This window comes from Thermobia domestica, chromosome 7 (assembly GCF_964235325.1).
Source record: "Thermobia domestica chromosome 7, izTheDome1.hap1.1, whole genome shotgun sequence".
In the NCBI taxonomy this organism is placed as follows: Eukaryota; Metazoa; Arthropoda; class Insecta; order Zygentoma; family Lepismatidae; genus Thermobia; species Thermobia domestica.
The window spans coordinates 105,984,444-106,002,698 of NC_137460.1; the positions used below are offsets into that span (position 1 = coordinate 105,984,444).

The window sequence follows — 18,255 nt, forward strand, 5'->3', positions numbered from 1 at the left end:
CAAGGGGGAAGGAGGTTCAAACACAATCTTACATTCTTTCAGATCAAGAGTGTTTTGTATATACCTCTTAATATAGTAAATGTAATTATGAATAATATTGACAATTTTAGTTTAATGTCTAATTAAAAGAATTGTTAAATTAAAAACAGAACCCTAGAAAAGCCAAGACCCATTAAACTAAAGTGTGGTTTTACTACTAATCTAACGCTCTAACTAGCGAAATAGAAATGAAAATAGTCCTGATAAATATGATAAGTTATCTATTCCTATTCTGCCTTTACATTAATATAAATCGATAAAACTTTACATTAATTTAAAGAAACAAGACATTTTGTATAACATACCTGTAATATCTCAACCACCGATACTGTACTATCAGGTTTTGTTGGTCCCAGGTCCACAGCTTTTTCTTTTATTGTCTGAATCTGACTTTCCGTTTTTCCGAGCGCTAAAAGATGATTCCTCAGGGCACTTAACTGATTCTCAGCATCCTTCATATTTGATTCTTCAACTGCACATAACGACTGGAAAAGAACCAGCAAAATATCAAATCAATTTTTATCTTCAAAAGTACATATTTGCTAACTTTTTATTTCTGTATTCATATTGATTAAGTACAAAATTGTTACAATTTTTTTATATTTTTTTTCAATTTTATTTCACATGAAAATACATATTTTATGAAAAAGTAAGTGTATTTTATATATTTTTTATTACAATTAAAAATTATTCGACACTCAAATAAAATAACAGGCATAAATGAGGAATGGAACAATAATTGCTAACAGAATAACAGAAAAATATAATAATTTGAATAAAATTGCTAACTTAATTTACATTTATTTTCAATTATTATTTTAATTTCAAACGTAAATTATTTTTGGACTACTGAAAGCACGCTTGAATCCAATGAAGCAAGCTTTAAGTGCCACCAGTAGGAAATTATTACTATTGTTTCTTTCCTTGCGGATTGCAGTTTTTTGTTAGTCTGAAAGTCATATAGATGTGAAATATTATTTGAAGATTTCTTAACAGAGTATACTCACATAATCTAACTTACTCAATGGATAAATGGTAAATCTTTGAGTGTTACGTCCCACGTTATGCCGGTTAGGCAAAAGGAGACGGCGATGATGAGAAATGAATGAAATGGTGGAATGAAGAAAGTAGGAGGAAACGGGAGAACCCCGAGGAAACCCACGTACATATTTTAGAGTAATTCTCTTAAGCTATTGGAAAGAAGTTTCAACATCTAAAAAAAAAAAAAAAAAAAAAAAAAAAAAAAAAAAAAAGTGCCAAAACTGTTATACAGTGGAGTCTCGTTAATTCGAACTTGGATAATTCAAAATATTGGATAATTCGAACAGAAGTCAATTCCCCTTGAAAACTGCATTGAAAACAAATAGTGAAAAATCGTGGATAAATCGAACTTTTGAACCTATGTTTTGGATAATTCGAAGTAAATACAGTTGAAAATTTTTAATGTTGGACAGATGTAAACAGAGAAATACAGTTTTAACGTGTTTTCTGTTATCCAGATGCAGCCATAGAGAAGAGTAATACAAAAGATAAATAGAAAATCTATGTAATGATAAAGATGAAGATGAAGGTGGGGAAGAAGTAAAGATAGAGAACGTGTGCCAATCTCATCTTGTTTCAGAATTGGTTGAAAATTTAAGATGAATTATTGATGAAGTTAACCAAATGTTATTAATATCGTATTCCACGCAATACATGAAATTCAAGATTTATTGACCGTACAAAAAAAAAATCAAATTTAAGCAAATGAGGTTTACGACTTCTTAAAAGTGAGAACAGAATATTCTAATTATTACTGGTGTTCAATTGTTTAGGCTATTCAATGTATGTTCTAGTGTTGTACGTAATATATTTTCCATTGTACACGTAGTTTGAATTATGTGGAGTCAATGTCGTTTGTTGATTTGCGGTATTTGATCACGCGAATAATAAGCTGCATTAAAGGTAAAGTCTACACTATATGAATATGTTTTTGATGCACAGTACTTTGGTTTGTTTGTTGCTATATATGTGAAAATGAATGTTGTTGGATAATTCGAATTTTGGATAATTCGAAATTTTTTCGTGTCCCCTTGGACTTCGAATTAAAAAGAGTCCACTGTATAATTTTAACCCATTAAAAGTGTACTTCAATCTCAATAAAACTGCTAAATTAGTGGTACCGAGCAGGTGGTAAACTTTCTCTCCACAATCATAATATCTAGAATCCAAACCTCGCGATTGCATTCTGACAAATTATTAATGACTTTCTCACAATATTAATGGACGAATGTTCGAGGCTACATTTAAATCTACCTATTATATATAGACCTGAACGTTTGCTTCCAAAATTTTCTTCAATTTTCATTGCTTTTATTTCCAATATAAAATAGTTTTAGATGTATCTGAAAGTTGATTACATCAATTATTTATTATGTAATCTTCTGTTACGGTCAGACGCAATGGCAATTAGTGATCATTTACTAGATAATAAGAAAAAATAGAGAAGCTCCGCAAAATAATTGAAGTTTTTGTACTAATATTCAATCTAAATGACATCTAAAAAGCAAGGAAGGAAGCGATTGAATGAAATTAATTCCATGGTTTCTATTACTAATAAAAACATGCGCACGTTAGTCATATTTTAACTTAATTTAATTCAAATCTGAAAATATACGAAAATAAATATCCTTTAGGTCAGTTGGCAACTATGCCGAGTTGCATCCATGAAGCACTTGAGTCGTGGCAATCAATTTTGTCGAAGTCACGACTTCCCATTCCCCGACCTTCACACTCACCACTCATCCGTCTTTCCTGAGAGGTCACCCGATCTGAAAGAGCTCGACAGAGAGAAAAGATCAATCGCGTGAACGGGCCTGCACCACGCCCAACATTTCAGCATGTCATTTTGGACTACCACCCAAAAAAGCGACATTCTCACTAACACTCACCAGCGTTCGTAATTCTGGCTTTTATTAATTAGATGACGCGGTTGCGGATTTCTTGCTATGAGCATTGCCATCTTTAGCTTTTTTTTTTTTTTTTTTTTTTTTTTTTTTTTTTTTTTTTTTATAAAGAGCCTTTCTTTCAACCTTTTCTTGGCATTAAAATACATATCCACACTATTCATTGTAATAATTTTGGGCTAAAACAAGACTTTTCCTAACTGGCTGTTATTGACTCCACACAAAAATTATCTGTACTTGCTATTGCTGCGGTAAAGGGAATATTAGTTGTATTTTTGGGAAATAACAAATGAAAATGAAGGCATTGTCAATAGATAAACTAACTCTTGGAATTACTTACTAACCCTAAACTTTCCATGACAGTTTCACAAATACCCAGTGAGTTTTTGTAGGTATATGCTCGAGCGTTTTTAAAAATATAGCGTATACCTATCACCGTATACGATAATTCTTTCGTAAGGTGACTATACGCTAGATTATAAGGATGGATATATGCTGTATACTTTCGTATATGCATCATAACATCCCTGCAAATATCACATTTATTTTCAATGAAAAGAAATTAAATCTTTACGTTCCAATATTATGGCCTTTAGGCTGACGGAGACGGATGACTAAGGGAAGTCAGTGACAATGGAAGAATACATTTATTTTCAACAAAGTATATTCATTAAATAGAGTAGATAGCCAGCCTACTTTAACCTCCACTTGCTATCACCAGTCTGTACTTAAGAAATGAAATGAAATTTCTAGTTTTACGCTCACACTTATGTCCTTTAAAGTGACGGGTGATTAATGAAAGTGAATTTTTGTGAGAGATGGTGGAACAAGAATGTGGAAGGAAAAGGAAAAACCCGAGAAAACCTACGGACTTGATGATGTTTATCATAAAGTCGCATGCCCTGGGATCGAACCACAGACACATAGCAGCAGAAGTAAGCGCTCAACCACTGAGCACCGTGATGATGCTTACGGTTTGAATAATTTGTATGATTTATTTTTCTGAATCTTGCTTTGATAGAAATGTCAAAAATAAACTATACATAAGTATATCAAATGTGGTATTGCTTAATATTCTAATAATTATAGCGCGTGATTTCTAGTTTAATCTGAGATTCAAGTTGAATCGCACACATTCTTGTATCTCCTTAGTGTTGAAAAGAAATTTGAACTCCTAACAAACAAAATACATACATCGATAAACATAAATAATAAATATATTCAACTTTCTCAGCGTATGGATTCTAAATTAAACGAAGTTTCACGTTCCTTGTAGCCTTGGTGGTGAAAAAGATACTGAATTCCAAACAAACAAAATACCAAGTATCCCACGTAATCGGTCCTCCTCAGGCTTTCTTCCAGAAAATTTTGTCCGAAGAGTAAAATCAAAATGTGAAGGGGACACTACTTTCGTTTACTGACAATACAAATTTAATTTTTCTTAGCTCCGGGCAGGGGCAGTTAGCCAACTTACGAGAAACGGGCAGAACTCTCCCGAAAGTATCCCCAGAATAAACATTGATCCAACTGTTCTACATGAAAACGTGTTTTCTGCTGATCACACATTAGAAGTATTTTCTAGTATCACGAGCCTGAACTATCCGTGGCGCCAATCCAGAAACAACAGCCTCACCGAGGTAAATCTGAGAAAAAGCATACTTCACTTGGACAAAGTCGGCTTTTACATGGGACACTCAGTATACGAAATGTACTACATGTATATCGCGAAGTTAGCTGGATTATCAAATAATGAAGAATTCTTTTCCTTTCGTCTTTACTTAAGTTTTCAAATAGCATAACAAGAAAAAAAAAAAAAAAGAAAAAGAGAAAAATTCAAAATAAATTACATGAAGCCTTTCTTGTTTTTACATATGACATTAATGTAACCTTTCTATGATATAGTAGGTTTGCTTTCACAATAAAAAAAAGGCCATTTATCACATTGAAAAATAAAATTTTGCACCGCTAGAGTTTACGGTAGCTTTATTAACAAGTTGTTAACATAACTTAAGATCTGTAAGATCCGCATGCCAGTACAAACAGTATTGCGATGCCGCTTCCTGAAAACTATGATGTAAAAAGTCAATAACTTATTAGGACTGAAAATGCGGCAGCTGTGAGTAATGAAATTGAATTGGCTAGTTATTTAAAATACTACAGAAATTATGTGCTGTGCACTGCATAAATCCAATTTTTCCAAACTTCTAAAACTTGCTGTAGGTTAAAAAACGATAGAAAGCCTGACAGTAATTTCCCAGTAAAGCCTGACAGTAATTCCTTCTTTTTCCGACAACACTCTAAATTCTCCGTTAATTTCACGAATTATCATCCTCTTTCTATTTTGGCAGTATTAAAATGTTGTGGAAAATGGTTGCAGTTTTCCCCCTTGTTCTAGAATTTTTCTCTAACTTACTTCCGACACATTTGTAGAAAATAACAAAGCATTTTCCTATATATATCGGACGTTCCAAGTCAAAATAAAACGAATTATATATATATATATATATATATATATATATATATATATATATATATATATATATATATATATATATATATATATATATATATATATATATATATATATATATATATATACACCTTTCGGGTCCTCGCCTGCAGAAGCGAATTGTACTATGTGGCAACGTCACAGATAAAGAACCATACGGAAGACACCAATCCAACAAATAGTTACATCGATTCTTTCCAGATGGCAGTTAAAGTCTATAGACGTTCACACTAGCACCTCTTATTAGCGTAACAATCGATGTATCTGCTTCATGGATTCGTACAACAATGCTAATGGTGGTTCCAAATTAATCTGCAACGTTACCACGTAGTGAAATTTTCGATTCCCCATAGCGACTCAATGAGGTTCCAGAGGGTATACCATTAAATAGCATTTTCATTTTGTTTTGACCCGGAGAAGAGTGCTCTGTTGTCCATGGGCGCCATTTTCAGAACACTCGAGATATATTATATATATATATATATATATATAAAGAGATTTGTGTGGGTTACCTAAAGTACGTGTATATTATTTATTTCAACTGAAGGATCATGATTGAATGTTAAGTTGATTTGCTGAAAAGTTTCCTTAATATACATATATTATAATCTAACAGAATCTACTAACTATTGAGTAGCATATAAAAACGAATTTTGGGTTATTTGGCAACCTCTTGATTGTCCGGCCACTTCATCTATTTACTTCAACGAAACAAATTGATTTTAAAAAAGCAAAAGCAATTACATGGAATTAAATTTGATTCGTTTTGAGTTGAACGTTGCTTTTCAGCACCATAATTTAGAAGAAAGGACCTATTGTTTAAAGTGGGATCCGAACCATTAGTTTATATCCGAGGCAAATACTCTCATCGAGGATTAAATGGCATGCGGTGTTTCGAAGTTTTGTAGATCACGTTACATATTCGAAGCCCAATTTAAGTTACATTTCTTTTCGTAATCTTGGTATTGCATAAGGGCGTAAACCAAAAATCAGTCACCGAAACATGAGCTCCTACCGGGACTCTTACATTAAAGATACAACGCTACTCCTTGCTCCCCTCCCATTACAAGCTACAGGGAAGTTCATATTTTGTTCGCACTTGAGATTATTTCAGTTTCAGCACCAACTGATTTTTCTAATTTGAACAATATTAATCGCGAATCATAATACGTGTAAATTTAATTTGGTTTTTACAACCAAATTTACTAAACAAATAGTACAAAAATCATATAGAACCAAATTACAATACATATCAACATAAATACATAGAAAACAATAAGTAGATTACAACTTGCCCGTAATAATCACGCTGAACGAAAGACAGAAGAATTAGAATTGCAATCTGGCTATTTTTTTCTTTCTTTTGGTAAATACAACTTTAGTTATATTTAATATGCATTCCATTAAATTATTTGGCAATATCTATCAATCAACTTAATTGAGCAAATGTTGAATTTCTAAAGACAGCTTCTTACGCTTTACATCATTTTAAATTTCATAATGATGTAATACTTTTGATCAGAGAAATTAGAGATCAGATAATATTGGTTCTTAGCATGTGAGTATTACATTAATGTTATCGTCTTGCTCAAGAAACTGACTGTCGAAAAAAATAACTAAGAATAAACAAAAATGTCACAAAAACTGGAACTGACAAGACAGAATACATTGCATGCACATGTATTTATTTATATATTTATTTATTTCCTCATACATATTACATCTTGAGAAGGTATAACGGAACGTAGAGGAAACAATCTTTAAAACACTGTATATTTGAGGCCTTGCTCTTAACCAGTCATACAAGAACGGAAATTATATGGAAATACACCTTGCTACCTCTCCAGGAAAGGCTAGATGATGTAAGCAATTTTTTTTTCTTTCCTGTTAAGCTAGCAATTTACACTCTATAGAGAGGTAGACATAATGTGAAAATGAAAGCTTTGATGCGTATCAATTTTGTCACAACCGGTAGAGTTATCGTTACACACGAATTACCGGAGGACATGCAAAATATGCACAAAACATGTAAATGAAGTATTTAAAAAATATAATAGTCATGTTGAAGCTGCATATTATACATTTGGTACATTAACACTCAATTACAAGACTTGTAGCGTCTTGAAAACATTAATGAATTACACAGTATAGCAGTCATGTATGTTGAATTTGCTTATAGGAAACAAGATTCAACCTTTGCAGAAGTATACACGTATCTGAAGTTTAATTGACAATAAAAAGACTATAAATGCGAAGAATAAAAAGACTATATATATGAAGCCATTGTCTCACCGTAGCGAAAGATCCAAACCCCTAAACGCAACCCGAACAATGTGGAAAATAGTTTGATATCATTAAGATGTACAGATATCAATTAAAATTCTGCATATTATGTTTATCTTATTTGTACGTAAGATCTAGTAAGAGTAACTGATTAGGCAGAATGACTGATCTGATAAAATTTAAATAATAGGAAGACAATTTTAAAATTAAAGTAAAAGATTTAACTAGTCGTTCTACTTGAAAGAAATTAATGCAAACAAGTATGCTTGAAAGATGCCAGAAAAGTCGCCTACTGTATATTCAATTTTTTTTTTCATAAAAATAAATCAACAGTGATTTATATATGTACATAAGAGTCCGTATGCAGAGTCGTTTTGACGTATGATTAGCATCATACAAAAGGCCTGACTACTTCAGGAAAAATGTTAGTCGAACTCCTTAGTATGGCACTAATCACACGTTAGAACAACTATGCATAAGGTCGAAGGTCTCTTGTACTGGACACTTTAAAGAAATGAAATGAAATCTTTGAGTTTTACGCCCCACAATTATGCTGATTAGGCTAAAGAAGACGGTGATGATGAGAAATGAATGAAACTGCGGAATGAAGAAAGTGGGAGGAAACGGAAGAACCCCGAGAAAACCCAAGCACACGGTGTTTGTCCACCACAAAGCCCACTTTGCGCAAACTAGGATCGAACCAAGGATCCCATGCACCAGAGATGAATGCTCCACCACTGAGCTACCGCGGTCCCTGGACATTTTAGAGAATTCGAACCCAAGACCTTGCAATCACAAAGTGACAACGTTACCAGTTTATTTCCTCCTTCTCAGTGTAATTCAAATTAATTGAAAGTAAATACGAAATTTTCTTCGTATCTATTTTATTTTTTATTTTCTGAATGTACTTTCTCTAGATTATGTTCACTTAGTATGCAGTTAACATTTCAATTATTACTAATTTTGAACAAATCTCTAAAATAGTTTGATCCTAGAGGACATTTCTCCCATCCCACTGAGCTGATATTTGCTACAGATCTGCTTCCAACTGTATAACAATGAACAATGTGTATATTTATTTCCCTGACGAATATCGCCTAATAAGTTAGTTCATTGTTGTCCAAAATTAAATACAATTTCAGATTAAAAGGCATATTATATAGGGTAATGGCAGTAAATATCGAACGCCCCCTAAATATCGAACACCTTGGTCATTTCGTTAAGAAATAAGAAAACCAAAAACGTTGCGTACTATCTGAAATTTGTGAACACACCCTTCCAAACATGGCCTTATAAAAATCAATAGGTCGATACGTTTCGATATTAGCGAACGCGGGAAAGTTTCCTAGTCTGTGGTTTTGGTGGGAGATTGGAGAAATCGCTATATTTTTTGTAAGGTGCAGCACCGCAGTAATAATCCTTTTTCCCTTGTGTGATGGTGTGATTATAAGGTATCCTTTTAATAATACGATGTGTTAATATCAATATATGTATATTTATTTGTTATAATGTTTCTTTTCAGCTATCATCTTATTTGAAGGGAAAAGAAAATAATGTTCGATATTCGAGACCCATTTCGTAATATCGAAATGCCGTTCGATAAAAGAGGTTCCTTTAAGGAAAAGTGTCCTTTTGTATCGAACATTATTGTAATTGGAAGGACTATTGGCGATTTAGATATTAATTTAACTAAGTTGTTGATTTATTTTGCACTGAATACCGAGTTTTACACTGAATTGTAAGCCATCCACCTTGTATCTGATAGTTCATGGGTTCAAACCGTTATAAAAATATTTAGATTTACAATTTTTAGTAATGTTTCGTCAAAGAGAGCCTATCTAATCGAGGTCTTACGTCGTGCTGATCGCATTATTTCACACTTCTGATCCGGGATCTTGTTCTCAATGTATAGACTAGTAACCCAGTTAAAGTTAATCATAAATAATTGTTTACATTTTTGTTGAGTATCCTTAACTACTGCTCAGGATTTGGCAATGGGCAAAATTAAGAAACCCAACAAAGAAGGTGTCCCCAAAATCAGAATCAAACCTGTCAGAAAATGAAACCATTCTATTATTCGTTATCTGCCTTGACAAGTTGTTCAGCACGTGAGGTCAGGTATGATGTCCCAAAGGCAGGCATCGAGAACCTTCCAGGTTCCTATCACAACTTTAAACGATAAATTATCTGGGCGTCAGAAGACTGAGATTGCTCTTGGCTGGAAGCCGTTCCTGAGCCCACAAGAAGAGGGAATTTCTGAATGGGTAATGAACATGGTAAAGAGAAGATTTCCGTTTAAGAAAAGTAATTTACTGGACACTGTTCAGGAAATTGTACAGTCTTTAGGAAGAAGCACATCGTTCAAGCATGAAAGACCAGGGAAAATTTGATTCAGGTGTTTTATGGGAAAACACCCTTGCCTGTCTCAGAAGAAGGTTGAAACTACTAGTAAGGGCAGGGCTGCGGTTTTGGAAGAGAGAATTCGCGGCTGGTTTGCTGAACTTTAGAGCTATCTTGAATCTGAGGGATTAAGTGCAATAATGAAAGACCCAAGAAGGATCCTCAACGCAGACAAAATAAACTTTCTGTTCCACATGGTTTCAGGAAAGTACCTTGGTGTGAGAGAAGTACAGCGTCAAATTACAGTAACATCTCAAGAAAAAGAGAGCATAACAGTACTTGGCAATTTCTGCGCTGACGAGCTTTGCGCCCAAACCATGATTATCTACAGCTACATACGACTTAAGAAAATTATGAAGAAAAATGTACCTTAGCTATGGATCTATGAGAAAACAGAAAGTGGCTGAATGAAGACTACAACATTTTTGACTTACCTCCAACGGTTTTGGTTGGAGACTGAGAAAATCACACCTCCTTTTATTATCTTTCTTGATCGGCACAGGAATCATCTATCACTTCAAGTCAGTGGATATTGTCACGATTATCGAATACTGGTGTAGTCTTTTCCCCAATGCCACTCATCTTCTGTAACCAGCAGATGTAGGCGTATTTTCACCCTTGAAACGAGCATTGAAGCATGCTCTTTAGGACGAGAAAATCAAAACTCTCGGTAACGAAGGTAAATTTTGCACCCCAATTGAAGAAAGTTTGTAATAGTGCCGTGAAACCAGAAATTGTGAAAAGCGAATTTCGTAAGTGTGGTCTTTATCCATTGAGTCCTGCTGCTGTGGACTATACCAAGTGTGTTGACGATATTCGGAAGATCCCAGTGGGAAAGCCACAGCAAGAGAGTGACTAGAGTACCGCTTCATTTTCTCAACAAAAGTTCCCTATTCCTCATCAAAAACTGAAGTTCGTGCTTGATGATCTGGAAGAATTCATGCCTCCTCGTGTTCTTAATATGTTCCGTGACAAACTAAGACGTGACGAAGAGGAACAGAGTGATAGTTATTCAGATATGGATGTTTATCGGAAAAGTGTTAAAACCCAGTACAGTGTGACACATGAAACTAAATTGGCTGATAAAAACTAAACAACAAATGATTAAAGTTCAGAAGAAGAAAACAAAGAGTAAGAAAGTGATAATGGTGAATTCACATGGCATATTGAACGCTTAAATATGTACGCACCTTCACCCAAGAAGGATCTTCTAGGTGCCATCATTTCGAAAACTGGAGTAAAAATTCACAAGTCAAAATATTGCATCAAGATGAGATTGCTTCGGAATTATTATGCTCGCCTTTCTCAAGTAGCAGTGACGATTTTTCAAAGAGTTTCTCAAACTTCCTGAAGCCACGGAGAAACCCCAACAATTTAAGCTGAAGAAAGTGTATGCAATATCTTCCGAGGAATACCGGAAAGAACCGAAGAAGAAAGGCAACCAAAAAAATTAACGTAAGATGCTCCTCTCTGTGCTGAATAGTGACGATATGAAACAAACATTTTGTAGCTTAGAATATTTTAATATTTATTTCTCTTTGCGTCTGCTATCTTAGTTTATATTTTAGAATTATTTAAAAATAAAATATTCCGTTTCTATATTTAAACCCCGCTCTTCAATATATAAAACAGCCTGTTCGATAATTAAAACCTCATTGATCGATATATAACACAACCCGTTCGATACATGAAGTAATACAACTTTGCTATTTAAATGTTCTTCAAATTTCAAAATTGTTAATTATAATTGTCATAAAGGGTTGGTTTCAACCAATAAATAACGCCTTTACAGTTTTATCGCTAAAACAGTGCCCTGTTCCTCATTGATAGAAAATAATGATTAAATATTCATAGGAATGTCCTTAAGTGTTCGATATATAGTGCCATAACCCTATATATAGGTCGGATTTAGGGGGTGCAAAGGTGCACGTGCACCCCCTTCCCCTCCTTAGTTGTAAATATACACTAACTAAAACGAGAAGCTAGCAGTGGAAATAGCAACACAAACTTTCTGCCATCATGTTTCTGTTTGGGGCTTCAAAGAAAGCAGAGCTTTGCAAAAGCAATAGTTTAAGTTGATTTTCTGAAGGTTGGAGAAAAAGGATTCACTAAGCAAAATAATATAACATTTTTAAAATAAGGAAGAAAACAGAAGGCAGGAGAAGAGAAGAACATTTTTGTCCTGCATTCACTTGCGACCCTCTTGAAAATACTTTCCTCCGTTCTATGCATCAGTGTTGTCAGGGGTAAAGAATAATGTCACATGTCACTTTGATGAGTTTCAGTATGATCGGTTATTTTGGTTGGTTTATGTAGTACGCCATTTTTCTTGACATTGTAAAGATAGAAAACTTTATATCGGAGTCTCATATACAAGTTCCTATCTCTGTAATAAAACTAGTTACTGAATTCTTGTAACGTTTTACGTGGCATCCGTAATCCTAATTCCCAATCTATTTCATCAACCTTTTGATGTAATTACCACTAATTAATATGCATTTTTCTCCATCAGATGGAAAAGAATCTGGTCATCTTACTATTGCTATATTGGGTTGGTGGGTCCCATCTAGTTTCACTACAAATGTACTGGAATCGTTTTTAAACAGAATACTCATGCAAGTTGATGATAAAAGTTTGAAGGCAATATTCAGCTGAGGAATGTTCAGGGAAAATCGACCTGAAATTCCCTTTAGGCGTAAAACAATAAATATCTACTTAGATGGAAAAACACTTTCCAGTACTTATTCAACACCGTAATTATGTACAAGACCATAAATAAATAAATATTGCATAACTGTAGTGATTCAAATCACAAATAAAAAAAGAATAACGTTTTTAACTTTTAAGAGAGGGTTCGAATGTTATGTGCTAACATTCAACCATCTCTTGTAATAAGTCGACGATCAATACATTGTTCAAACAACTGCAGAAATATTTTAACGGTATTGGAAATATTTTAAGGGCGTATGTGGTAATATTTACGTACTAACCAAAAGCTAATATTTACAGATCGAAGTTCATATTTTATTTTTAAAGTCAAAGGCTTATCTTGAATAGAAATCTTATTTAACTCCCGATATTACGTTTTAACCGAAACACGGTACATTCCATTAAATTCAGCTGACCTTTTCTGTAATGACTTCTTTGCAATACAAACAATAATAAGAGTGTAAGATATCCTTACTTGCTGCACTGAATTTAGGAACGTTCTTGTATTCTTGAGGTCCTCGACACACAATTCTCCAGTGGCGGCTCGTGCCTCTGCGAGTTCTGTAAGTGTTGCTAGAGACTCTCGAACATCCTCAAGACGTCGCCCCAGAGCCTCAACTTCTCCTTGAAGCAAAGCACCTCCTTCCAGGCCGACATCTGCAGCGATCTGCGACACCATTCCTCGCAGCTCGCTCAACTGAGCTTTATGCTGCGCCAGCGTCTCTTCGCAAACCTACAGAGACAAGAAAAAATCTGTCTTTAGAAACTCAAAACTAGTTTTACCTTAATTCATAATGCAAAATAACGATATCATTACGACTCACGTTGGGTATATATTTACTTTGGCCTGAAATGAGAACACTTATTTCTTAAATTTGTTAAGAAAAAAATAAATCGACTGCTTCTTTAACGAGCTTTCAGATATAATCCGCAAAGTTGATTTCCCTGAAACTATTAATAAGTAGCACTATTATGTGCACACCACGTGAAGGAGTTTGGGTTGTATAGCGTGATTTTTTAAATAATATTAAATACGAAAGTGATAGATTTCTACCATTTCCGGTTTTAACATAGCGATAAGAAATTATATATATATTCTTGGGATGTTTAATTGATAGCAGAAAATAGCTTCTTGGTACAGGGGCGGATCCAGAGGGGGCAATCGCACTCCCCCAAAGAGGAAACTTTCTTATTTTATATATATAAATAAAACCCATCCCAAAGTTTGGAGCCCTTAAAAGTAGCAGTATGACAACTCACCGCCCCCCCTAGAAGTCGGTCCTGGATCCGCCCCTGTCTTGGTATCTGTTACCGTTTTTACTTTATAAAAATCTATGTTAAAACTGAAAGTGGTTAATTTCTGCCACATCTGGTTTGAACAGAGGGTTAAAAGAGACGATGGTACCTTTTCTTAGGGCGCTAAATCAATTCTAAGAAACAGCTTCTCGCTATCTCTTATAGTTTTCATTCTTTGTAAGTCAATATTAAAATCGGAAGTTGTGGATTCATATCACTTCCGGTTTCAGTGGAGTTAAGGTTGCAGATGAAATGTACGTATTCTTGGAATACTTAATTGATTGCAGGAAACGGCCTCTCGCTATTAGTTTTCGCTCTATATTGATCAACGTGGAAACCGGAAATAGTTGATTTCTACCACTTCCGGTTTGACTCATATCTCTCAATGAACTCGAGACCCTCTACATCTTGGCCAAAATTGCTGCTCATCCACGAAGTAGTTCTTAAGATTTTCTGTCTTCCAGACGTATACAGTAAATAAATAAAAGTTCAGGTAAAAATGAAACTCCTTAAAAAGCCATGACAATAACAACAACAACAATGTAAAAGGAAAGGGAAAGAAGTTGACTAGAGTCTATATTTAAAAGGTGCCATTCCAGCATTCGCCTGGTGGAACTGAAGGAAAAACTATTAGGATTATGTAAACCGAATTCGAATCCAGGATCTTCCAATTGCAAAGTAAGAACGCTAACCACTAGCCCTATGCACCTACGGCAAAAATCAACGCTAAAGTGATGACATACGCATGCAAATGAGTGATGCTAAATTTAAGATAATTTTCACTTATCTATCCTTAACTTATTTTGGCCAAATTAAATTATTGGATTAGAAATAAAGTTGATTCTGCTTCCAGACAACATACATCCACAAACAAAACTGAAAACTATAAAGAATGAACAAATGAATAAATGACTACGATTTAATGGAAGAGGGGTCAGCAGCAAGACTATGTCCCCATCACGATATACGCTGCACATTAAAAATTCAATATAAAATTTAAAACAACAAAGGAAAGTGTAGTTCAAATCGAATTAGTCTTCAGAAGCGATAGTTCTATTAGCGACAGGAACTGTTATCTGTCCTATGAGCGACCGATTCATTTACATTGAGATGATGGAAGATATGATTCCATCTCGTAAAATATGTTTGCCTCTGACGTTATTAGCGCCCGAACAACCTTGGTATGAAATATGTACGTGCCATTGATACTGTTCGTCAAATATATTTTTCTTCTACTGTGAGTGCAAATAAAACTTATTTTGAGTTAGATTTGACATAAAACATATCAAATAACTTAACGAGACACAGGAATATTTCCATGAAAAGTATATTCCTATGTCATTATTGAAAATCCAGTTGTAATATCCCCTTTCTTCAAAATCTCTGTTTTCTGTATTTAATTTGATTCAAATCTAATCACACACTAAGCACAGTAATATATTTTATTTTGAAAAACTTAAACGTGTAACAGTTTCGCTAACTATCTACTTTTTAGATTTCCTAAGACTCTATGAATAAAATAAAAAAAAAAAAAGTCAATGATAAAAGACAGCTTTTGAGATCCCTTACATCTGATTGGCTATTCTCAACCAATCCCACCAATTACAATACAGTTCACTCTAAACAATCCAAAAGGTAAACTCTTTAAACTACCTTCCCCCCTATTGTAAGCTACTAAAACGTAAACTAATTGCTTAATTTGCCTTCCCTCCCTTGTTTTGACTTATACATAAAAGCTTGTGTAGCAATCTGAAATAATCCCTTATAACTAGACAAACTGTTAAGTCCTGCGAGAGATTTGTAACTTGTGTAATAATTTCTTCAAATACACCGTATTTTAGATTTCTTTGATATCCTCAAGTGGTGAGCACCTTTTTTCCATGGGCGCCCGAAGGGAAGGCAGGGGTCGCCCCCCCCCCTGGCTCACAAAAATGTAATATAGCAAAAGCAAACCACGTATATTAAAAACCAGATATACCGGACATGATACAGCAACTATGGAGATGCCCCTCCCTAGAAAATTTTCTTCGGGCGCCCCTACCTCTTTATGATTTCTTTCTTATGCCATAAACATATTCAATCTAAATTTATGCTCCGTATCATTTTAATATGAAATTTTTAATTATATTAGAATCATAGACAAAGGCGGAGCTACTCTAAATGTATTTAGTTAGTTTTCCCCTTGATAGAGTCAATGTATTCATAGAAATTAATTCAAAAATATAATATTAGGAAAAACATATAAAAGATTGTTAATGTAATGAGAGTATTCTCACATATTAAATTTAGGCAGAGCGAAATTTTTCATAGTACATTTTATTAGGGTCTAAATCACATTAGAATGAAACAAGTTGAAGAAGGGAGAACCTTATCTTCTTCCATTATCTTAGTATGAACGAATCGGTGACTCATAGAGCAGTTCACAGATCGAATCGGTCGCTCATAGGACAATTAACAGTTCCTGTCGCTAATAGGACTGTCGCAAGTGGGAAGACACCATTCAAATCAAGGTACTAAAAATAATAAGACATTACAACGAAAAATATTATAAAACAGAGGTCGTAAAAAGATCAGAAGTACAGAATACAAAATATGTAACAAGAAAATTATTTTTAAAAATAACCATATTAATAGCTCATAAAGAAAAGCCTCAGATGGCGTTAGCTATCCCAATTTCGCGAACAAAAGTGAGAATGCGGTTACTAAAGACCACATTATCCCCCAAAACTAAGACTTTAGTCAATCCTTATAGTTCATTGATGTCTGAGTATTCAAAACATTCTACAAGATTGTGCCGAATACTCAGTGGAACAATACAGTCTTCACAATACGGACGGTTAGCACCACGCACTAAATAGGAGTGCGTAAGATGTTAATGTCCAATACGTAAGGGTGTCAGGATCACTTCATCTCGGCAACTAGTATGCGATGGCGTCTGCCAAATGCCATTCGTTGGCCTGGTTTCATTCCGCTTGCTAGTGAGAGTACGGTACATCCGTTGGAGATAATAGATACTAAGATCAGAGTAGGGAAGAGAGGGCTTAAGTGGAATATCTTCATGGAGTTCTTAGTTGCTGTACCATGACGAACATGACGCCAAACAGTAGTTAAAGGTGTTCAACTATTGAAGGACGGGAAATAATTCTCAGTTTTGGTGCCTCGAAAGTTTAAGCAGACGCCTAACACAAGCACGCAACATGCGAAATTGCTGCAGATTTTGGTCAGTTGGATAACAATTAAAAGTGGCAGGAGCTCGCCGAGAGCAACAATAGCCTCACGGAGAGCACCGGACCAGCGTGGAAGAACACGATCGAGATCATTGCTCTAGCTATCTACTGTAAAAAACAGAATTTACAAAATTACTTTTGTTCAAGAATTGTTGTGTGGTGTAACGGGTGGACGTAGGTCACCATTCCCTGTTAAAATCTTGATTAATTGATTATTGTGGGAAAGAATGGGAATGGCAGCAGCGTAGCTATTTGTTCCAGTCACGATCAACACGACTGCTTAAAGAAAAGGTTAAAATGAACATATTTAAATATTATACGAAAAAAACAATTGTACAACAGAACTGAAAACCAGAAAGAATAATTAAAATAATAACTATAAAAACTGGTTCATTTGCTTCTGCGTAAGGACTACAATTTGTTTTGTACTTTTGTATGAAAATAAAAGTACCACTGGACTCAAGGTCAGGATGGAATGATGCACAGCAACCTCAAATAGAGAAAGAAAGAGAGAGATGTCCACTCACTACCCTCTTCCGGGACTCCCACCAGCAACTCGCGAATCTGGTAGCATAGTTCGCAACTGAGAGGGCATGCGAAAACACCCAGATGAAAGGCTGATAGATGCACTAAAAATGAAGCCGCCCTGTCAGTTCCACCCCTTCCCAATGATGATGGTCCAATACACGGAGGAGGAAATCAAACTAGAGACTTTTTTTGTACTACAAGTAAGCACACTACTACTAAGCCATAACCCATCACTTGAATTAGAATCACATTGTAAAATAATAATAATAATAATAATAATAATAATAATAATAATAATAATAATAATAACTAAAGCTGA

General features: G+C 34.5%; 1 protein-coding gene across 2 annotated transcripts in view; it reads right to left on the minus strand.

Annotated features, from left to right (window-relative positions):
* LOC145690299 (muscle-specific protein 300 kDa-like) overlaps positions 1–18,255 on the minus strand; it is a 633,032-nt gene that overhangs the window by 55,869 nt on the left and 558,908 nt on the right. For both annotated transcript variants that reach the window (XM_081765072.1, XM_081765073.1), the window contains 2 exons: positions 13,361–13,618; positions 345–524 (listed from right to left, as the gene is read on the minus strand). In XM_081765072.1, coding sequence (XP_081621198.1) covers positions 345–524; positions 13,361–13,618 — 438 coding nt within the window. The remainder of the gene's footprint in view (positions 1–344; positions 525–13,360; positions 13,619–18,255) is intronic.